Here is a 22,834-nt window from a genome sequence, read left to right as displayed (position 1 = left end):
TAGCATTCCGAATTTCCGAATTTCCCTATCCATACATGCCCAAGTGGTCAGGTAATGTAACGATCGGCTATAGCGAAACTTTCCCTTTGTAGCATGGCACGAAAGCAAATCCCTAAACCCCACTACGACGTCGGCTAAGATGCAGCAATCTCAATATTACACTCGTAGCCGTCCATGCACACCATACCCACAGACCCTCTCAAAGCGACCTCCCTAATGGAGCAAAAAGCAATCTACCAAATGCAGGTACCTAAAAGAGAACCTAAATGATTAATCAAAGACCCAAAACCAAGACTATCCCAGTCGGAGCGCCCGTCTCGCTTAATTGGCGCCTCAGAGCCTGAGCTTAACTCCAGAGCTAGGCGATTGGCCACGCGTGTTGGGGCATACCAAGACGCGAGCCTTTCCCGATCGCGCTTCTTTTCACGAAAGTGTCCACCGTTCGGCTGTTGCAATTCTCCCGTTGGTTCACAACCTATCCCCGTGCCGGAGACAGCTGTCAGTCTTTCCTGTTTCTGGTATGAGCCGTTTTGAGGCTATCGTGGACTTGGACGTGCACATCCGACCGCCATGCGTCTATGTCCTGTGTCATTGCGCATGGGATGCTATACTCCAAACACCGGCTTTTTAGAGCTGAGTTGTCTTATCTGAGCACATTTGATAAACTTGGGGGTAACGACGATTTTCGAGACAGGTGTAATTCATTCTCAGCCTCAGCCGTAGTGACACTGTCACATAGTGACCACGTATAAGCCGACCCGACAGAGCGATTTACCTCTGTTTCACCATCTCATCTCATCTCGCTTAATTGACAAGGGTCCAAGACAAGTATAAGCAATTCCAAGATTTTCGAATTTTCTGTGGAAACCTCCACTCTAGAAACAATCCATGTACTTTAATTTCCCATCTTCATTCTTAATGCAATCTGCCAGATTCACCACATCCTCCTGGGGCCCATTCCCGCTGTCCAATCGCGCACGCAGGATAGGGTTATGCTCCGGGCCATCCTGTTCGAGGGTGACATCTGACGCCGAGCCGGAGAAGTTTTCGGCGCTCCATTTGAATTTTCCTGATGCTTTAGCTTGTCTTGGTTGAGATTGGTGGCCCCTGCAGGCTCTTGCAGGGACCACGGGCTCGAGTCTTACCTTTCACAGCCCCAAGGATGGAGTCCAAGTCCAGCTCGGAGTATGTGGCTTCTCCTGAGGGGCGCTTGCAGTAGGCGCAGAGGACGTGCCTGTCCTTGAGGTGGATGTCCATGGATGATTTGTGGAAGCCCATGTTGGTACTGGGTTGGGGATTATGTCAAAAGTGATTGTACAGGAGTCATAGATGATACTCCCGTGGTCGGTTTGATCATGCGAGTTTACAGAATGGGGCAAGTGGTCTACTCGATGATATACAGGTGATAGGCAGGTTGCCTCCCATGACATCGGTATTGTGTCGCCGACCAACCCATCGGGCGTGCCATATGCATAGGAGGCGATGGCTCTCCTGGGCATGCATCATGCTGGCCTCATTGTGATTCAGAAGAACTGTTTGGTCTGTGAAGGTTATAGGACGACTTGAGCCTGGCGCGGCGCCAAGGTCATCATGACCTCAGTGTGAGATGGCATCGGGCACTGCAGGGCACTGCAGGGCACTGCAGGGCTCTGGGGCTGTGGAAACCCCTTGTATAGACCACGGGATTCAGCCTCAGGGCTGCCTTGTCCTTATTCTACCGCCGGCCTAACGGACGATAGACTGCAGAAGTGGCTTGCTGAACAAGGTTAAAGCTAGCCGACTTTGTTTAACTTCCGGAGGCTTGGGCTTCGCCAGCAATCGACTTCCACGGCTGCCCATACGACTGATCTATTTCCTTAATTACTACGATCGAGGGAGTCAACTCCGTGACTGGTGTTGGATACAGTCCGTGAGTTATCTAGTGGTCGGTTTTTGATAAGGTCCAAAGTCCGTTCTAATTTCCTCCAGAGACGTAGTGTAGTTGACGGTTGGATCTCTCGAGATCGACGGAGGCAAAGAGGCAGCGCCGGGCCCGGCAGCTTGGTACTGGTGATCCCAACTGATCGACAGTTGCGCTGTACAGTGTAAGCGTAGTGTAGTTAGGTGTACATAATTGTATGTAAGACCAAGTGTGCTCCCATGTACATAGTGCCCCACCGTCCAGGATGACACACCGCTTGGTGTCTTGGCGCCTTTTTAAGTTAGTTAGCGTCGACCGCCCATGGGTCCATGGGCCGTGCAGTCCTTTTGCTCTATGCGGCCACTTTCATGATCCTTTCACTTGGACCTATCTACACAATCCATGTGTCGTGCACACATTATGGATCCGGGGAACAGTAAGATTCTGGGGTCATCTAGCCGATGTCGATTCGCTACTTTGCTACATATCCGGCCGAACCTAGAGTACCCAGTGGATCACAGCATCAGTACTCCATGGTGTTTCAATGGTCGAGAGTGGAGCGAGGCTTCCCACCCCGAACTATCTCCGTAGCAGGCAATAATCATCCCAGAGAGACGTTGGTATTTGGCCCCCAAATTGACAAGAGCGATGCAGCACACGCTAGCCCCATTTGGTGCCATGTAGCGAGAAGCGAGAGCCACTTATGTTGGGGCGGGAGGGATCCCAATCACTCCAGAACTCACCGAATAGCACCGCCGGTTTTGGTTCACGGGATTCTCCGAACCAGCCTGAATAGGCAACTGGCATTTGCTCGAGACTGAAACCAAGGGGAATCGACGATGATCGTTTTACGGTGCGATCGTGGAGCCACGTGTAGCGACAGTTCCCAGAGCTCCCTCAGAACAGGCCACACCTGTGGGACACACCGACATCTGACATAGGCTTCATCCCCAGAAAACGTGGTGACTGGGGTGCAACTGGCGGTCGAGAGAGCTGCAGATGACTCTTGGACAGCTCTGAACTCCCTAGAGCAAGTTAGGCTTCGGCCCCGAATCAACGGGACCCAAGGCCCCGGACCCTGCAGGGAGAGTCGGTCAGCTCCCTGAATCGCGGCAGAGCCACCCTGGTTCATTTTCCCTTTTGAGCTCCCCGATGTAAGCCTCGATTTCCTATGGTTCCAGCGTAGCGGTAACTTGGGGGAAGGGGGAAAGAGATCTCCGGGGGTGCCACGATCCATGAGACCACGATCCGACAAGACAGGGGAGGGTGAAGTGGTCATCCCGAGCGACTGGTCTGTACTGCCCCTGGCTGTTCATCTGTAGCAAATGGGTTACCCGATCTCCAGAACTGTCACACCTGAGACTTTGCACTTCTGCACACTCGGTTGTCTTGACCGAATCCAGTTCGTCCCGTCTGACTCAAATTTCGCACGGGTAGAAACGGCGCCTGTCAGGCTGACCCACGAGGGCGAACCTAGGTTGGCGCCGTGATTGACTCCCCCTTTACCTAACTGGGTTAACGGTCCTCTTGCCTCGACGTTTCGATCCACCTTTTATTTCCTGGGTCCAAAAGATCGAGCCTTGTCAGGCCGTGGGAGATCGGTGGCATTCCCCGTGCCCAATCATATACTCGCCAGGTTTTCTTTTTGGCTCTAGATTTTCCCTGTGGCCCCTGCATCTCGCCCTCATGGAGTTGCAGGGATGAAACCGAACCAGAGAAAATAAATCAAACAATAAATCGCGTGGAAAGGGTGAAAAAAACAAAAAAGAGTAAAGAGAAAAAGCAAGCACTCGAAGGAACCACCCATAGCCACCTTGTTATTCAATCCATTCAACAATCAACCCCCTTTCAATGAACCCTCTGGTTAGTGACGGCTTATTCGTCAGGGCTGCAGAGAAAACGCCAATTTTTCTTAGCCCACTCCCTGGTGAACTGTCCAGATGCGGCCGACGCCGTCGGCTTGGCGGACCCAGACGCCCCGCGCCCCGGCCCCCCATTGCCCCGGTCTCCTGTCTCCCCCAGGGAGGTTGTTATAGATCTTCCTGGATCGAAGATCCCTCTAGCCCTCTTTCTCAGAGGCGAGAGCTCACATCTTGTGGATCCAGTCAAACCCTAATATGGTGCTAATCCCTCACGGGCAGCTGGATAAGCGTCAAATTAGACTACGCATGTATCTGACCATGACCCGGGCCCCCCGTTCGACGCGCCATGTGGTCCCCGGTTTGACCTAGAATAACCCCTTCGAGCTGAAGGGTGCTAGCCTGGTCCGCTTTACTGCAGAGGCTCAAAATCTTGGGGAAGGGTCTTGCTAATTATAATCATAATCCGTAAGATTAATCATATCGCACCTGACCGTCGGGTCTGCGATATTAACGGGCGATCCAAGCTCGACGCCATTCCCTTTTCCCTTTTCCCTTAATTACACTTCCTCCCCCTAACGACCCGCCTTTTCAACATTCTTACTTCAATTTGGCTCGGAAAACCTGACGCTTCGTATTTCCCACGTGCAGAGCATTCCTGAGGGTGTATTCTTAGACCCTAGGGTGATCGTCTCTTATAAACTATCTCTCCAGCTTATTGTTTTATTATTTTGTTTGTTTCGTCCTGGTCTACGTTATCCCCCCCCCCCTCCCCACTCTGTCAACTCCACAACAACCGGGCAAAACTTGCCCTCTACTCGACCTACCCTTAAAACTTCCTATCGCGACCCCCTCCACACCACTCTCCATCCTCAATCGACAGGATGGCTGGTCCAGGTGGTGGTCCTCCGCGCAAGAGCCATACCAAGTCACGGAATGGCTGCAAGACCTGCAAGAGAAGACACATTCGATGCGACGAGACATTCCCGCAATGGTAAGCCCCAGAGCCCCCGCGACCCGAGCTGCGAGTGGCACATCTAATTTAGATCTTCAGTCGCAATTGCACCAAACACAACTGTCGCTGTGACTATCAAGATATGTCCTCGGCGCAGGGCAGTCCCCCCACCTCACGGCGGGGTCCCGATCTGCTCATGTCGCCGGAGATTGAGTTGGAGATTGAGAACTGGCACCAAACTGGCGTCCCTCCATACCCAGAGCTTATGCAGTGCCCGCAATCCGGCTGGTCAAAGCTATCTCGTTCGGATCTGCGCTTGATTCACCACATAATCGGCCTGTCAATCGACCTACATCGCCGCCAGTTGAGCAACTGTACCGTGTGGGCGCAGAAGATGCCTAAGTGAGTCTAGCAATACCTGCGCACTACATTCCTGGCTAATAGTGTTTTTTTTTTTCATAGTTTCCTCGCTATTGCGCTTTCGAACGACTTCGTTATGAACTCCATTCTGGCCTTGTCGTCATTCCACTTGGCATTCCTCACGCGCGACCAGGAGACAAAGCAGCTGGCGTATCAACATAAAGTCACCGCTCTTCGGGGCCTTCAGACAGCACTCGGAGCTTTTTCAAAAGATAATTGTGAGGCTATTCTGGCAGCATCTATCTTGCTCTCCTGGCAAGCGACTGAGCGGTACGTTTTGATGTCCTCAGATCGATATCCAATCACTAATTCCCTACAGTCAAAGCTGGGTTTCTCTGCAACAGGGTATCTCAAGCGTTCTCGAGTCGATGCACCCCTATTGGAAGCAAGAGTCCGAACTGGCTCAGCTTGTCGAGAATCACCGTGCTTTGAGCGCTGCGGACTATTCGTTGACTAATGAGGAGGACTATGCACAGCTGGATCGGACTGTCCGCGCGCTGAAAGCCGTGCAGAAAGGAGTGTCACACAACCAAGAGCACTCTCAACGCCTAGGAGAGTTGATCGACTTCGTGCAACAGTTCCGCCAAGATTTCCCCACTCTGACGTCCGAACAGTCCTTCGAGCGGATTCAAGGCTTGCGCCGCTGGCTCTTCTGGTTGCCGGCCTCGATGCTTCGCGGTAGTGACTCTGATCTTGGTGCTCTCGCCATTCTATCCCAGTTCTTCGCCGTCGGTGTCGCGCTTGATCGCTTCTATCCCGAAATGGGAGGCGCATATTTGGGCGCTCTATCCATCGGTCCCATTGAGGAAATGTACCGTATTCTGGCGACAAACAGCGCGACTGATCCTTTTAACCTCGAGCTGCGTCAGGCTATGAGTCTGATGGACTTGCCGCGTCATACTGTCGCGAGATATCGCAGCCGTCTTGGCTGGTCTCCCAGCTCCTCTGTCGAGCACTACTCCCCCGGCCCGCCAAGTCCATATCACGCTCTACCCGAGTATCCTCTTGCATCTTCCTCATCGCCCGCATCTGCCTCTCCCTCATATGCCGCATATACTCCCCCTCTCCAATCTCCTCCCGCCGTTACTGTTGCCGGCTCTCCCTTCCACCTCGACGGCTACGTTGCTGCCGCTCCTTCACACGCGCTATACCCTCCTTCACCACAACTTCTTGATACCCATGACCCGCAACTTCGTCTCTCCAATATGAGCCACACAGCCATTCCACACTCTTCAGCATATACCCCTCCTTATGGCAGCGATGTCCTCTGCGCTGACATGCCTCGTGCAGGCAGCACGCTAGGCCTGAACATGGAGGTCTACGCCCAAACACATTCATTCGAAATGCCAGGAATGGTAGCCCCCGAAGCATGCTGGACGTGACCATCAAACACCGACCCCCCCCCCCCAAAAGAAACATAATGTCTGCTGTTCAAACTACAGAGTGTGACTTGGGATTTGGGACCTGGGATCTCTTCTTCTCTCAATCTACCATTTGACTCTGTCTTTTGGCTGATATTAATGTGATTCGAGCATGAGCGTTGGTGGCTTCTCAATTCTGTTTTGAAGGAAATGACTCTTGAGTGATATATACCCGGTTTTTATCAAACCCTTTTGTTGGCATGGAAGCGTCTGTATGCTACTTTTTTCCCTATAAGATCTTGATCTTGATTATTTTTACGTCTACTTCTGAAGAATAGAATTTGGCGTCGAGCCATGAAATAGACACAGCTTCAAAAATCCACCTAGTCCCAAATGAAATCTAAAATTTCACCTCAGTATGTATGCACTTCGCCCCTTCAATGGACTCCGACGCACAGCGCGTGAAAACGCCCAGGCCAACCCCAGATCGTCAGGAACGCAGCCCAAACTCCGCCAAGCGGGTGAACCTACTAATAATAAAGCGGAGACAAAATAAACTACCAGTCTAGTAGATCCACTATTCCCATTAGGCTCTCCCCAGCATATCTCGTATTCGGCTATGCCCACTCCACACCCAGATCGAACGGTATACCCCAGCGTACTACCTCAAGGCATGTCGAACACTACCATGTCTCTGGTTAGTATCTGAAGTTCATTCCGCGCCTCTCTGGCCATTTGATCACTAACGTTTTGTTTGTGATGTGACATCAATTGCTCAGAACAGACCAGAGGTCGCAGGTTATACTTACGTTCGACACTAGATTCTTTGTAAGGATACTACAGTCATATCATTGGGAAGGCCACTAGACCTGTGACCTTTTTATTTCTCCTCTCCTTTCTTTAGCTCCTGGGCTTCATCACTTTATAACGGGACACCTGAGATCCATCACTCAAATTGATGGTAACCGGTTGAAGCTTATATCCAAATGCCCAAGGAGATAGTATAAAGCGACCGACGTAGTATATGATACCTAGTGCCAAAATAGCGAGTGAAACCATAGGCGAAAGCCAATATGGTAAGCTGGTGCTTCCCTTGCCGTTGGATGGTGGAACAAAGGGCATGACGAGAAGGAACTGCAAAACGTATAAGGATTTAGCGGAATGAGACACAATAAAGACTTACAGTGTTTCCTGCCATATAGAAAGCGAGAAAGCCCCATGGCACAGTGAAGCTAGAGGAGAAGTCACTGCCTTTTGTCAAACGTATTTTGATCAGTCCAACCGTGACAGCGGTCAGAAGAACGACAGTTGGATACGTGTTGAGTCCGACGACAAAGTTGAATGCATCGCCTGCTGGAGGGGCACATATGAAAAGGATGGTAATGCCAAGGTGAATGAGGAGGGCCCAAATAGGAGTCTTGAAAGGTCGATTATACATTACCAAGCTTGGGAATGGCGTGACGCCGTCTTTCGCCAACTCTTGGATAACTCGGGCTGTCATTCCAGTTCAGTACTGGACACCCAGTAGGATAAATTTAAGCCAAGACTTACGGACAGTAAAGGCCACACCCAGAAGATGACCAATAGCAGACAGGGCGACTAGAGCTGGGAGGGCTTTTGTCGAGGCCGACTCGCCAAAGACATTTTTGAAAAGAGTGGCAGCAATGGTCAAATCAGATTTGGTGAATTCTTCTCTTGAAACTCCCGCAAACTAGCGATAGTCAGATGTGTTATGTTACGAGGCGTTAAAGGAATAGAACCATACGTAAGCAATGTTCGCCAAAACGTAAAGAACAGTTACACTCCCCATAGCGGTAGGTAGTGCAATTCGGAGAGTTCTCTGTGGGTTCTTCACTTCTGATAGAACCTGATTGTGTCATTAGACATGAAACTCCACGAGGACTTGTAGAGATACCCACCATGTTCATATTGTCATATCCCTGGAAGGAAAATATTGCATTCAAAAGTGCAGTGCCGATGTTGTAGCCATTGTTCGAGGTTCCTTTGAAAGACGTTGAAACATCAAAATTATGAGGATTGGGTACTTTGAGATGTCCACCTAATGCAGCAAACCCGGTGCAAACAATGAACAAGAGAATGAAGAGCTTTACTGCGCCCAATAAGTCTTGTAACCACCTGCCAATTCGGGGGGTTACAGTATGGACGCCAACAGCGAATCCAACAGCAGCAATAGCTAATCCACGTAGCTTCCATGTGGTTGATTCCACACCAGCAGCTTCTAGTAGATATGAGGAAGCTGTGATAGCATTGCTTGCAGAAACCTCTGGACTTGGTGAGCGTGATTATTGACAATGTGAGAAGGGAACTTATGCTTACGAAGGAACACGCAATAGAAAAGGTAGATGCAAGTCTGTAACAGCTTGGGCGAGAATGACCGTTCGAGATAGACTTTCATGCCCCCAGATCTTGGAATGCAAGATCCAAATTCCAGCATGACCATGGCTCCGCATGTTGAGATAGCACCGGCAATGACCCAAAGAATGAGGGACATCCCAGGGCTGCCTGCCAATTTGAAGATCGTAGAAGGGGTAGAGAAGATACTGCACTGTTTAGTATGTTTATGTCGATAATATTTCAAAGGTTTGCGTACCCAGCACCAATGATTTTATTTACAATCAAAGAGATTGCGCCGAAGATGCCTATTTTGCGCTCTTGCAAGATATGCGACTCGTTGACCGGAGAGCAGCCATTTGAAACATTTTCGTCGCTGGAAGCGTCCGTCATGTAGGGCGCTGAGAAGTTAGACGGACAAGTTGAGAACTGTAGGTGCTCTTACTCGTTTTCATTGGTTCCTGGACCTGAGACAAGGCCATTGTGTCAGCCGAAATTTAACCGATGTGTTGACTGATTTCGCTTCCTTTTCCAATGATCATGATTGAGGCTGAAATGATTCAATTTGAGTCCGAAGGTAAAAATAAAAACACCATTGGAGTTCTGCCAAGATGGCGAGCACCTCGCATTGATGGTGCAATCGCAGCTAGTCGATGGATTCGGAATGCGCCCGACGCGACTTTCCATTCCTGACATTCGCGCAGCCATGACTGGTGATCTCGCGCTTTGCGGGGTTGATGTCGTGATGTTGAACTCATTTGGAGTACTTCTGTTATGTAAATCGACGCTGTTGCGCGATCGTAAGCTATGAAATCTCAGGACTGCTTATCAATCTTACGCTATCTAAATGGACCTGAACGTCTTCTCTACTTGGCGTACCTAGTTTTATTCCTAACTTCTGCCTAGCTCAAACTGTGTACTCATCTTCAAACCAACATGTCCGCTGTTCAGAGCATCACCGTGCCCGCTCAGCCCGACATTCAGTACCATCCTGAATTTGAGAGATACAAAGAGCGCACTCGTCGTCGCAAGGAGACTGAGACTCTCCAGGATACCGTGCCGGTAGGGTTTCCACAAAAGTTGACTTCCCCGCTCGTCTGGGAAGGAAAAGAGATTGAGAAGCGGGATGACTGGGTCTATCAGTTGAGTGATGCTCAACTCGATGAGATTGACAAGGGCCTACAGATTTTCAAAGGTGCGTTCACGAGAACATCTACGATTCTTAATAACGAGCGTACTAAAAATATCAGCCCGCAACCTTTCCCTGGGTCACATCAACGACTCCACATTCCCTCTACCCACTCTTCGCCCGGTCCTTCGAGATCTTTCCAAGGAGATTCATACTGGCCAAGGCTTCGTCGTTCTTCGGGGACTACGTGTCGATAGCTACTCTGCGGAGGACAACATCATCATTTATGCCGGTGTTTCCTCCCACATTGGCAATATCAGAGGACGTCAGCAGGATACCCGCCTGGCAAATGGCACTTCTCCCGTGATCTCGCATATCAAGGACCTGACTAGCACTGTTGACAAAGACAAGATTGGTGCACCCTCCAATACGGCGGATAAGCAGGTATTTCACACCGATGCCGGAGATATTGTTTCTCTACTGTGTCTGAGCCCTGCCGCAGAGGCAGGAGAAAGCTATCTATCAAGCAGTGGGCATGTCTATAACATCTTGGCTGAGAAGAGACCAGATCTCATCCACACATTATCCCAAGATTGGCCAGTTGATGGGTAGGTCTTTCAAGGCAGCCGTGAAAGACATACCAATACTAACAACCACAGATTTAATAACCCCCAGAAGCCATACACCCTTCGCCCTCTCCTCTATCACCAGCCTGCCACCACCACTACCCCTGAGCGTGTTCTAATTCAGTATGCGCGACGGTACTTCACTGGATTCAAGGCCCAGCCACGATCTAAGGATATTCCTCCCATCACTGAGGCGCAAGCCGAGGCACTCGACGCGCTGCACTTTTTGGCAGAGGAGCACTCCGCCGCACTGGATTTCCAGAAAGGCGATGTGCAATATGTGAACAATCTCAGCATTTTCCACGCCCGTAACGGGTTCCGCGATGAGCCCGGAAAGCAGTATGTGTGCATCAAATATCCTATATCTGAGATCTCATCGTACTAACTATGTTAGGCGGCACTTGCTGAGACTTTGGCTCCGAGACCCGGAAAACGCCTGGGAGACACCCAAGCCACTCCAGCACCGGTGGGATACGGTGTACAAGGATGTTGCTCCGGAGGAGCAGACGTTCCCGCTGGAGCCGGCTCTCCGTAAGACTATGGGCTCGTAGACCATCGTTAAATAATGTTGGTCTAAGAAATTGCTGTCTTCCCAGTGGACTTTAATTGATGAAAATGGCAAGATCACCTACCCGTATCATATTCAAGGCCATTCGCAATGCCTAGTAACATTAGGTTTGAACGCTATAGGGCTTCAAAAAGTAATCAAAACTATGGTGGCATTCAAGCCCGAACTAGCTAGAGATAAAATTCCATTTGTGATTACCCATGGCTTTCTGTCCGTGTCTACACATTAAGCTCAGCCGCCTGCACATTCACGGGTGCATCCACTGGCTTGCCTGGCTCGTCTCCCCCGCAGCCGATCAGTTTCATCGCCAATCGACTCGTCGACTTCAATCCTCCCAATGACGCCCCTTGCTCTGTCCCTCTGTTCAAGATAGGCGATCAAGCCAATGAATGGCAGGGTCAAGGCCCCCGTCACTAAACTTGCAACATAGCCTTTATGGAAATTCGGAGCCGCCGTGGCAGGGTAGAAGACCAGGGGCCACCAGGTAACAAAAGCGAAGTCGAATGAGTTCATAAATCCAGTCGTAATGGCGCGAAGCTGGAAATCATGGCCTGTCACATCCGCCATCCACGAGTACCAAACCGCCTGGGGCGCGAAGGTAGTTCCGAGCAGATAAAACGCGAAGAAATAGCCCGTATCTGTGGATGGACTTGAGACCAGGATGGATGAACCAATGATGAAGGTCAGGCCGATGGCAATGGAAACTTCCCAGCGAGACTGCAGCTTGTCGGATATAATGGCATAGACAACAGTACCGAAAATCGCAGTCGCATAGATGCCTGTTGGGTAATTGTTCTGCTGGATAGTTGTGTACCCTCGCGATGCCATCCAGTATGCCATTACGTTGTTCTGCAGCATCTGCACACAAAGAGAATACACTAAGAACCGTGAGTATGGTATGATTGACAAGATCATTACGAGGACTCACGCATGAAGATAAAAGGCAAAAGCCAGAATTGCCAGCTGAGTAGGACACGTTTGAACACTGTCACGTCCCACGACTGCTTTCGGAGCGCACCTAGTCGAGTCGCTGCGTGCTCCTTCTCCTCATGGCTTAAATACCACGCGGCACGATGTGCGGGAAGATCGGGAATGAATACCCAACCTATGGAATACCCTCTCCGTTAGTGTTTCCCTCCTGTTAATACAGAGTCTTGCGAACTTACCGAATAAGGCGACCGGAATTGTCATCACAGACACGATAATGAAGATCCATTTCCAGGCAGGAAGGCCGCCCCTCTCCGCTAGTGTGGCCAGCAAGCCTGCTTGAATCCAACCGCCCGCCATCGTTCCCATTTGGCCGAAAACACAGAACACGGCAGCTCGAATGCCCAACTCGGACCTTTTATACCAGGAGCCAAGAATAAACTGGGCTCCCACGCTAGTTGCGGTCAGGGTCTAGACTCCACGAATCCTCCAACTGTGTTTGAAGACTTACTATGCAATGGCGGAAAATCCTCCCTCGATTGCATTCAACAGAATGACTTGCCAAGCATGGGTCATCTTATATGTGATCAATGTCAAGACACTCCAGGCCACATTCGCTGTAACGAAGACATATTTGGGCCGCACGATTGTCAAGAGACTGGTACCCGGCATTTGGCAGACAGCGTAAACAACCAGGTACGCGGTACTCATATAGTTGTACTCCTTGCCTTGGAAACCTAGCGCCTCCTTCATACCGCTGATATAGGCAGAGGAATAGCTCGCCCGAGTGACGCCAAACAGAAACCAGATCAAAGAGAAATATGGAAGGAGGGTCACATCGAGTTTGGCGAGAAGGGCACGATCTTTGGCATCTGATCCCCAGAGCCAGATTGCAAGTTTTGTCGTAGCTGATCCCATTTTGCGAGACGTGTCTCTGCCAGAAGACGGCGGGAACTAGGGGCTGCGAGTGATGTAGCTGCTAGGTGGGATCTTTTTGTGTCGCACTTCCCATCGGGGAATCCTAACGGGCTGGGTTCAGGATCAGGTTTGGAAACTTAGTAGAATACACCCGAAGAAGGCTGCCACATGCCATAACACACACTAGGCGACAAAGACTTCACGAGTCAGGCAATCTGCCCTATGCGCCCCGCGGAGAATAGTCCACCGGATAGGACAGTGTTTCTAAGAAGCACTCCCAGCTGGCGGGAACACCCTACCTATATGGCGGAATCATGATGGAAGACCATGTCACTGGTGACTGGTGACTGATGTCGCGATGGGGAGAAAAGGACCGCAAATCACATGCGCCATGTAGATCACTGAGGGGGTGTTCTAGAATCACGATCCTGGTCATAACACACTACTCTTATCCCTTGAATTCTCGAATTAGAATGGGTGGACGAGATAGGCCCAAGAAAGGACTGGCTGCAGGGGATTGATTCACTTTCCGACATTAAACACCCGACCTCGTCATTTTCCTTCGTATCTTCTGCCCTTTTTTCTCCGTCCTTTCTGTCTTGCACTTATCGCTGCACCCCTGCAGTTTCGTCCAGCCACGCATCCCGCCATCCCGTCTTATCTTCCCGATCGCAAACTGCAGTTGCGTGTCGGTTGCCTCTACTCTGCAGCGCTTGGATCAGGCTTACCTGGCCTCTACGCACGTAGCATCTTCAGGAGAATGGCCGGGCTTTGGAAGAGTTTGTTTTCAAGCGACATGATGCATCAATCTCACAGAAAGTCCACTTGACCTATTAGTCTCGTTCCAAATATTGTCCTACCCGTTCTACTTAGAGACTTAAGTTGATCCTGAGTGAGTTAATCTACTCGTTCGCCTGTGTTTGTTCTAGTGCCTCGTCTGTGGGACATTTTACCTTCGCCTATCCTTAAGATTCTTCTTGTTGTGTTCTGTCGCGGCTTGGTTGTCTAGTGACTGCAGGCAAGTGGAGGAGGTTCCACGACGGATCGCGATATGAACAGATGGGAGGTCATCTGTTACGTGATATGTATTGGGACTGGCCCATTGCACAGGACTACCTACACTCGGGGAATGCTAGACAGTGCTCGGCATCCAGCAACCTAGGCACCCATCACGTTTGCACTCACCCAACATGGCCAGTTAGCAACACGCCACACTAGATGGGAATTGATCCAGCAAGCGTAGTAGGATCGTGGTTTAACAAATTCTAGACAGAGAATCCTTCAGGATCAGCATCAATCCAAGGCCACAGTAAAGGATCTGGAAGTCTAGCGAATGGAGGCATTCCGCAGGAGAACCTTAACAGCCGCCAAGGCTATGATCGGAATGTATACTTTGATGCGGGGCCAGCTAGGAGGATCTCCCGCGAGGAAGATTTCGCTACTTTTCGTATCCCTGGTAGTGGTTTGTATCATGCTCTGAGAAATTCAGGCTCAAGTCTAGCTAATGACTATCGCAAAGTCGGGTCTCGTGGAATGGCTTGGAATGATACAGAACTCTGATTTGAATCTCGAGGGAGGGGGGGGGGGGGGGGGGGGGGATAATAAACTAAGTTGCATAGGACCTGCAGCTACTGTGGAAACTATTAGTGCATCATAATACTCGAGGCAATAGAGCCGATGTTTGATACTTATCCTGTGTGCGATACTTTAGAGAAAAAATATTTTCGCGGTGGCCTTGAAAGCCGGAGGTTTCAATTAAGCACTTGCATTTCAAGTCAAAGATAGGCGCTAAAGTAAAGAATCATTGTAGATAGGTCCCATCATGCGTGTTTTGGAATGCGAGATATAGTAAACCTTCTAGGAAATGAGACAATTGGCCATACTTTAAGGCTTAGCGTCACGGACGCGATATACCGTGATGCTAATCGGAGAAATCATACTAGATGCGGTCCAAGGCTTTGATCGCCTTGCATAGAAGATGGCTTCATGTTGTGGCGCAAGGTGCTTCAAAGTAATAAATATCCATGGGCTATGCTAGTGTCTATAGATTTGGTGGAAAAAACTCCGCTTGTGACCATGGTAATAGCTATGCAATACGCCCTGTGAATTACCCAAAGCACTTCCACGTCACAATTTGCGTTCTGCATTCTAAATTGCCTCATGTCCGACGTTCTCACAATTCGTGTCCTACTTTTGCCAGCTGAGCACCTGTAGCGGAGTGACAGGGCCGACATACACCTGGTTTGGATGGTGCATAGCCAGCGGCCACAGGTCGTCTAATTCCGTCGATTGGGATTTCAGTTGGGCGTACAAGTCACCCCAGACCAGACCTCCAAGAATACGCATATGGCCATTATAATCGGGCGACTCATCCGGTCTACTGATGCCATTGACCGGGTCGAACGCAGGGTCGACAGCGAGAACAAAGCCGGTGGAGTCGCCTGGAAGCATGCCAGATGAGGTGGGGTCTTCGGCTTTGGTGGTGTATGATGCAAAGGACGCAGAGTCAATGACAAGAAACGTGTTGAGTTGTAGCACCAGAGGGATTTTGCTCTCATTCTCGGCTGAATTGTCGTTAAATGTCTCGTTGAAATGCCTAGGTTGGCTGTTAGCTTGGGCTCTTTGCGACGAGATGAGAATAGAAAGGTGCGAACCTTTTGGCTGCTTCAGTGTCACCCTCTGCAAAACCAAGTTCCTTTCCGTCTATCCAGTGGAGTTTCAAATATGGCTTGATAGTGTCACTGCCTGTCTGGCCTGCTCCCCAAGCAAATATGCTTGTTTCCAGATTCTGGACAAATTCCTTCCACTCTTGCTCGGATTGCCCATAAGTCAGACGATAAATAGCCAGTCCACAGACTTTGAACGAGCCAATCTCTTTCAAATACTCCATACGAGCCAACGTGGCAACGATCCATGGCTCCTGCAGAGTAGCATCGATCGAATCTCCACGCATCTCTCTCCTGGCTTGTTCCTGGGCAATTAGTTGATCCATTGCTGAATCGTGATAGCTTTCACCGGAAGTTTGCTTGGATTTGTCACCGCAGGAAAATTTTTCAATGATTCTCTTAGCCATGATCTGGTGACTGACATGCTTTACGCGTTGGGAGTATACTGGGCCTCGCTCAGTAACATCTTTGGTGTACAACTCTGGTGGCCCGCTTGAATTTCCTGGAGGGACGTACCCTTTGTAGCCTTCCATCGGTATCATGATGTTATAGTCAGCTCGAACGGAGATTTCCAGTAACACATGGAGCGCATCCATAAGCTGCCACTGCCTTGAATCTGGAATACCAATTCCCTCAAACGAAGACTGATAGGATAACAGCTCTTGCATCAATGGAGCTCTCAAGGAGTCGACATGCTGTGTGACCCATTTATGCGCCCGTTGGGTCACCACCTCTAGATGGGCGGTCATGTACATGGTCCAGAGACTGGCGACACTGACAAGCTCCACGCCAGTCTCGGTCCTCCGCTTATTGATAACCTTTTCTAGCTCTTCGCAGAGATCGTAAATGAGGTTGAAAGTCACGCGAAGATTCTCTTGCACTCGTTGGGTATTGAGATACTCAAACACCGCGAGCACGGCTGATAGATGTTGACAGGCCTGGTCAAAGTTCTCTTGGAGGTGGAGTTCTTTCTCCTGCCATCTTTGATCGCTTAAGGGAGTAATGCCTTCCCATAAACGAGACTTGAGAGACTGGATATTCTTGCCGACACCGCAGAGTCGGCCACTGTCTTCATCTGAGCCGATACGAGCCATGATACGATCCATGATAGACTTTCCATTGGAGTCTGGTGGGTAGCTGCCGTATAAGATGGCAAGTTCTTCCTCGACCAGAGTAGGGATGGAGGGCCGGGTGCCATTCGGAAGCGGATTTCCAAAGGCAAATCCAAAGAACTTTGCGGCGGTTTGGGGCTCTAGAATGCGATCGACTGAGCCATGGAAATATCTTGACAATTAGCTGATTTTTGTATGTTTTGATGATTGAACCTAGAATGGGAACGAACCGACGAGCAGATCTTGTGCCTGAACGTGGACAGCAGTTACCGGTTTTCTAGCAGCCTCCAGATGGAGGTATGGGCCCGACATTTCGCAGCTTTCACTTGCCAGACTGTCCTTGAGTGCAAGATAACTACTTCGGAACCAAGATCTGTTGGGTATGAAGACCGCATTTATATTTTTTTTTGGAGGGGGCCAACGCGCCCGTACCAGGGGTCCAAACATCGGGAGCCGCATGGCGAGGTTGGAAAGGATGGTGGTGTTCCGGCGCTCGGCGGGAGTGTTTATTATCGAGCTAATTTAATCTAAACTACCTCTTATAGGTTTGGTCTGGGTTGTTGCCTGTGGCTCGACCTGAACTTCGGGGTGGCGTTCAGGGGGCCTTGGTCAACTAACCCCTAAGGGAAATGCAAGGTGAGACATTGGGTGTCAAAGGGACTAAGTCCTAAAGTCCACGGAAAATGTCCATAGGCACTGGAAATATCTTTCTATGAATCAGAGCCATGCCATACTGAGATTGTAGCTCTCGAAGTTGGTGCCTAGCCTGTTGAGCGATGTTTAATCATAAAGGTCATATGGCGTCAGGCGAATTATCCCTACCGACTCTTCGTATTCAAAGTCACAACCCTAAGTTAAAAGCAGATCTGTAATTTACGGATGCAAATGTTAAATCTAATGTTCCCTTAGCACTTTTAGGTAGAAATAAGGACGTAAAAAGCTTCTTCGTAGCTATCATTGATTTATTTTACAGCGTGTCTTTCAAGATGCCCTACAAAATTTCCAACTCTTGAATGTATACAGTGACGCAGCCAAAGTATCAGCTGTCCCTTTTTATTATTACCTAATAATGTACATACGTACAAAGCACGTGATCTATGACATAAGGTCCATATGCCGGTATCAACAGAGCCGTCAAGCTTCACTACCTTTCGGAGTTGGTCATTATTGCTATCACCAGCAATTTCTTCCATTTGAGCCCACCTGCACAAGCTCCAAAACATATGATATGGCTGAGTCAGGCGGCTGGACCACTATTGAGTCCGATGAGGTACCTTTGATCCCCACCGCAGTCTGGACGATCAGCAACTAACAACCAACAGGGCCTATTCACCTCTCTCATCGAGACCCTAGGCGTGAAAGACACCCAATTCGAAGAACTGATCTCTCTCGACGCCGACACAATACGCTCACTAGGGTATGTCCCTTCCCAACCCACACCTCCCAATCAAGCTAACACCACGCAGCTCTGTCTACGGCGTAATCTTCCTCTTCAAATGGACTCACGAAGCAGCCGGCGCCCGCGCCGAAGCCCCCCTTGACGGAACCTACGATCCAACTGCAACAGACAACAACGTATTCTTCGCCGCCCAAACAATTCAAAACGCCTGCGGCACGCAAGCCATCCTCTCCGTGATCCTAAACCACGACAACCCGCCCGCTCCCCTCCCACCGATTCAACTTGGCGACGAACTCCGCTCCTTCAAAGACTTCACAGCTGGGTTCCCACCTGAACTTCGCGGTGAAGCGCTCTCGAACTCCGAAGCTATTCGTACAGCGCACAATACGTTTGCGCGCGCGAGTCCCTTCGCCGATGAGACGGCCCGGCCGCAGGACGAAGAGAATGCAGCGGATGTGTACCACTTCATTGCGTATACGCCTGTGAACGGGGTACTGTATGAGTTGGATGGATTGCAGCCTCATCCTATTAGCCATGGGCCGTGTGATACTGCTTCGTTCCCGGAGAAGGTTATTGAGGTTTTGCAGCGACGGATTGCGCGGTATCCGCCCGAAGAAACGCATTTCAACCTTATGGCGGTTGTGCAAGATCCTAGGGGACGGGCGAGGGAGATTGGGGACGTGGAGACACTTGAGAGGGAGGAGAGGAAGAGGGCGGCATGGCAGTGGGAGAATACATTGCGGAGGTGGAACTTCGTTGGATTTATTGGGGAGATGATGAAGGGGGTCGTGGGCATGAAGGAGAAAGATGCGTCTGGACAGGCATATGCGGATTGGGTTGAGGGAGCGAAGAAGGAAACGAGGAAGAAGTTGGAGATGCGGAGGGGATAGAGATCTAGGAGGGGCTTCTTTTTTTACGATATGTTGCTCTGACAAGGGCGTTGATGACTACATCTACGAATCTCAAATCTTAGATACCCTGGTGATAGATGCAGGAACAGTTGAATATTAGCTATGTACTGGCATCCAACATCGTAAATCGTCATGTAATGTCTCATACATCCAATCAATAATCAAGAGCTCGTGCCCGTAAATGTTCAACCATGGGCCGAGGCAGCTCGTCTGGGTTGACCAGATTCATCGCCAAAAGATCAGACCAGAAGAATAGGGCTCGGTCCTGCGCATAAGCAAGGTAGTCGAAGTCTTCCTCATCGACATCAGCGTCCACAAGGTGTTCCTTGTTCTCCCCGTTACCATCCTCATCGTGTCCATTCTTCGAATCTCTGTTGTTAGCAGCAGTCACGTCGGCAAGTCCTTCTTCCATGCCTGGTGCCTTTGCCTGCACGATACCCCAAGCGACCCATTGCGCGGAATTCATAACTCGCCACAGCCGGATCTGGTGCATGAGATCATGCACTTTAGCCTCTAGTTCTTCTTCATTGGACTGCACCTGCTGCGAGCTGAACCCGTCAGGTGTGTCATCGAGGCTCAGAGGCGTGATGGCAGTTGCGTGGCGGCCGTGAATGGCTGGCGAGGCGGATCCGCCACCGGCTACGCCAGGGCGATGAGTAAGATAGGTCAAGACGGAGCGGCGCTGCTCCTCGGGGGTCGGATAGAGGCGGTTGTTACAGGCCCATGAGCGCTCTTCGTCATGATAGTTATAACACCACTCGGTCTGCAGGAGTTAGAAAAGCTCGCCAGGCGGCATATCTATAGACTTACAAAGTGGTTGGCAAATTCAACACCAGGAGTGTTTGCCGAAGAATACTCAAAGTCAATAACAACGAGCTGCTTGTGCTCGTTTGCTGGAAGAAGAAGCGGCGATTCCGAGGCAGGTTCCATCCGGAGAAGATTGCCATATTGAGTCTAATAAAGTCAGAATGAGAGCATACCAGAATCCAGAGAAGAAACATACATCGTTGTGAGCAAACACAAGCAGACGCTTGATCTCATCCATACCACCGCAACTAGCGATGAGCCAAAGCCGATAGTTCTCTACCGCCTTGCGGAACATGGCCCAGGGCACACCGCAGACGAAGCCGCGTCGGCGCCACGGTTCAGTAGCTGCCTTGATCTCATTTTGCGGGGACTCTAGTTCTTTATCAAGCCAAGTGGTGACTTGCTCGCAACGGTCCACCCATTTGTCCCAATTCTTAAAAATCATAGGACCTCCCTCTCGCTCTTCTTCGAGAAGTTCAATGCCATCGTGAAGCTCCCTCATTCGCTTGGCAATCTGCTTTGCGGTCTCGGGGAGACGAAGCTCTTTAGGTGTCAAGGGACGGGCATCGAAGTATTCTTCAAAGCGGCCGTTCAGGAAAGTTCCCAACACGCGAGGACCGATGTTCTTGCGGCCCAGACGACGCAAAATTTGCAGTTCTTTCTCACGATCGATCAAATGATCCACCTGGGGGCCATAGATACGCAGCAAAAGCTTCCTGTTGGGCATTTTAGCGTAATCCTTTCAAACACGTTCAGTACTGAAGGACTTACGGCGGAGGCTTCCTTGAGACTGGCGGGCCACCTCGGTTCTCAGTCTTTAGAGCAGGCAAATTCTTCGGCGGCCGCACAACATACACGGCGTTAGTCAAAGCACCACTGAGCCGGATAACTTCAATTTCATCGGCGCTTTCCATTGGCACCTTGCGCCAGCCCCTGAGCTGCAGCGTGTGCGCAAGACGCACGATCTCAGTCCTAAATGTGGTCCAGGCCTCGCGGTCTTTGCTACGCTTCAAAGAAGCGGTGCTAGCAGTAATTTCCTCATCTGCGACATCGTTCGTCATGTAGGCAAGGGTCTTCGAATTATCGAGATAAGCTTCCACGCCCGGGACGGGCGCTTCAACATCTGTATAATCAGATTCCGAAGCAGATCCCCGTCGCAACCCCTTTGGACGGCGGCGAGATGCCCGCTTTAACGAATGTAGGGCCCCAAGCGCATCCACATTTCCGGGACCCGCAAACTGAAGGAGGATCTTCTCCAACTTATCCAGAGAGAAGGTGCTCTCGGAGCAAGGGTGGGGATCCTCCGATTGTTCATCCTCGACCGGAGCGCTGGAGCTAGTGCCCTCAGCGGTCGCAGAGACAGCCTCAGCTCGTCGTGCCTTGCGTGCCTGTCTCCTAGTCTTCTCGTGCTGCAGCCAGTCAAATACCTGGTGGAATAGGCCCAACTGAGGATCTTCCGCCGGCTTGGTGGATTGCTCGGTTTCATCGATCGCCGAGGAGTCGGCTTTGACGCTCGACTGGTTGCTTAGGGCTGAAGGCATGGTGGGATTGATGGGGGGTCGTGCGGTGACTTTGGCAACAGGTGCGCGGTACTGCTTGAGGGAGGATGCGTCAGGTGGGGAGGCAGGAGTGGTCCCACGTGCGTGCAAGGACTTGCGCAACGAGGGGATATCCAGGCCCGTTCCCAAAATAGGCGGCGAGTCTACCGGGTGTCAGTAAGTCTATGTCCAGGTTCGAGAGAAAGAGAGTTGCGTTGGGAAGATGCCGACGTCACAATCGGGCCGTGCCCGAAATGACGGCGGGTACAAGCAAGGGGCGATTGATACTGATAACAGGGGAATGTCGCGAGGGCAGTTTGTTCTTAAATATACAAAGTCGACGTCGCAGAGGGAGGGGCAAGGGCCTACCTGCTACTTCGGTTCCAGGGCCAGCATTGCCTTCGGTGAAGGAGGGCATGTGCTCTAAGCGTGATTGCCCCAGACGCCACCAAGGAGTCGGGCAAAACGCGCGCTTAAAGAGTCACGAGACCAGGTACAAAAGCGTGTCGTGAGCAGATCAAGAGCTCTAACACAGTCGCAAGAAGTCTTGAGAAGCCGAAGAGGTAAACGTGGAGGTGGGAGGTTATTTTTTGGGCCCCAGAAAAAAAGCGGGCAAGCGAACGGAAACGGTCCAGCGGTCAAGTTCAGGGTCCTTGGTTGCACCCAAACTCAGTCAAAGAATTGGGAGTGTATCCACAATAATTGATGATTTGAACAACACAAGAATTGGGAAGTATCTGCATTGTGGGAAAGGAGCACACGAGCAAAAGAAAAAAAAGTGGCAAAATGGCGCTTATCGTACTCAGGTGACTCGTAGCCTAATCGATCTGGCATTCATGGTCCCTGCACCATAGATGCGGTCTACTATCGAGTCGAAGTAGCCGGAAAGGCCTTAGCTGGCTCCGACTGGCCCCGTAGGTACCGTACGTACGCTCCGAGATAAGAGTCTCCAGCGGCATTGGGGCAGTCACTCGATAAATGCCACGCAGAGCATAGATTGTCCCGGACCGAGAGGTGTTTTTTCAAATGACGCGGAAGGCTCCCGTGGTTTCAGTCGCATATGGGTGGTCAGATTGCTCGTGGTGGCGCCATGGGCAATTCGAAGGGTTCTGGGAGTCTATTGGGAGATTGCGGGCCTGCTCAGGGGGGGACCCATCCTGCACCGGGTCGAAAGGTGGAGCCGAGTCTCAAAGTGCCGAGATGAGAATCAAAGAGACAGAATGCCATTGCCAGAACATTGAGAGGGGTGGAAACTGCAGCTGTAGGGGAGGTGAATGCAGGAGAGAATGGGGGGTCAAATTGCACGAGGGGCTTCAAAATTACCGTACGAGGGCGTGTGGTATCATGACGTACACCTGATCTCTCATGCAGTACGGATGCGATCGT

General features: G+C 50.7%; 8 protein-coding genes across 8 annotated transcripts; 3 read left to right on the top strand and 5 right to left on the bottom strand.

Annotated features, from left to right (window-relative positions):
* Positions 1–875: 875 nt before the first annotated feature.
* N7443_001467 (CVNH domain-containing protein) lies at positions 876–1,278 on the bottom strand (the record flags this gene model as incomplete). The annotated part of the gene is made up of 2 exons (XM_056881523.1): positions 876–1,069; positions 1,146–1,278. 2 exons carry the CDS (start codon positions 1,276–1,278, stop codon positions 876–878), a joined length of 327 nt encoding a protein of 108 aa, XP_056746761.1.
* Positions 1,279–4,643: 3,365 nt separating this feature from the next.
* On the top strand, positions 4,644–6,516 carry N7443_001466 (putative C6 transcription factor RosA-like; the record flags this gene model as incomplete). Its single annotated transcript, XM_056881522.1, has 4 exons — positions 4,644–4,753; positions 4,814–5,116; positions 5,177–5,404; positions 5,454–6,516. 4 exons carry the CDS (start codon positions 4,644–4,646, stop codon positions 6,514–6,516), a joined length of 1,704 nt encoding a protein of 567 aa, XP_056746760.1.
* An 879-nt stretch (positions 6,517–7,395) lies between these two features.
* Positions 7,396–9,240, bottom strand: N7443_001465 (transcriptional regulator family TF; the record flags this gene model as incomplete). Its single annotated transcript, XM_056881521.1, has 7 exons — positions 7,396–7,629; positions 7,679–7,989; positions 8,047–8,206; positions 8,261–8,362; positions 8,415–8,779; positions 8,833–9,056; positions 9,107–9,240. 7 exons carry the CDS (start codon positions 9,238–9,240, stop codon positions 7,396–7,398), a joined length of 1,530 nt encoding a protein of 509 aa, XP_056746759.1.
* Positions 9,241–9,783: 543 nt separating this feature from the next.
* On the top strand, positions 9,784–11,153 carry N7443_001464 (TauD/TfdA family dioxygenase; the record flags this gene model as incomplete). The annotated part of the gene is made up of 4 exons (XM_056881520.1): positions 9,784–10,042; positions 10,098–10,584; positions 10,636–10,941; positions 10,997–11,153. 4 exons carry the CDS (start codon positions 9,784–9,786, stop codon positions 11,151–11,153), a joined length of 1,209 nt encoding a protein of 402 aa, XP_056746758.1.
* Positions 11,154–11,401: 248 nt separating this feature from the next.
* N7443_001463 (uncharacterized protein) lies at positions 11,402–13,015 on the bottom strand (the record flags this gene model as incomplete). The annotated part of the gene is made up of 4 exons (XM_056881519.1): positions 11,402–12,048; positions 12,099–12,275; positions 12,337–12,551; positions 12,609–13,015. 4 exons carry the CDS (start codon positions 13,013–13,015, stop codon positions 11,402–11,404), a joined length of 1,446 nt encoding a protein of 481 aa, XP_056746757.1.
* Positions 13,016–15,202: 2,187 nt separating this feature from the next.
* N7443_001462 (uncharacterized protein) lies at positions 15,203–17,105 on the bottom strand (the record flags this gene model as incomplete). Its single annotated transcript, XM_056881518.1, has 3 exons — positions 15,203–15,611; positions 15,670–16,948; positions 17,024–17,105. 3 exons carry the CDS (start codon positions 17,103–17,105, stop codon positions 15,203–15,205), a joined length of 1,770 nt encoding a protein of 589 aa, XP_056746756.1.
* Positions 17,106–18,021: 916 nt separating this feature from the next.
* N7443_001461 (putative 26S proteasome-associated ubiquitin C-terminal hydrolase) lies at positions 18,022–19,082 on the top strand (the record flags this gene model as incomplete). Its single annotated transcript, XM_056881517.1, has 3 exons — positions 18,022–18,063; positions 18,116–18,210; positions 18,260–19,082. The coding sequence occupies 3 exons, from the start codon at positions 18,022–18,024 to the stop codon at positions 19,080–19,082; spliced, it is 960 nt and encodes a 319-aa protein (XP_056746755.1).
* Positions 19,083–19,257: 175 nt separating this feature from the next.
* Positions 19,258–21,451, bottom strand: N7443_001460 (uncharacterized protein; the record flags this gene model as incomplete). Its single annotated transcript, XM_056881516.1, has 4 exons — positions 19,258–19,866; positions 19,914–20,057; positions 20,107–20,626; positions 20,682–21,451. The coding sequence occupies 4 exons, from the start codon at positions 21,449–21,451 to the stop codon at positions 19,258–19,260; spliced, it is 2,043 nt and encodes a 680-aa protein (XP_056746754.1).
* Positions 21,452–22,834: the final 1,383 nt, after the last annotated feature.

Source organism: Penicillium atrosanguineum (assembly GCF_028827265.1).
Source record: "Penicillium atrosanguineum strain IBT 20685 chromosome Unknown utg000001l_segment0_segment0, whole genome shotgun sequence".
NCBI lineage: Eukaryota > Fungi > Ascomycota > Eurotiomycetes > Eurotiales > Aspergillaceae > Penicillium > Penicillium atrosanguineum.
Note: the sequence above shows the minus strand (reverse complement) of the source record. Positions and strands in the feature narration are given on the sequence as shown.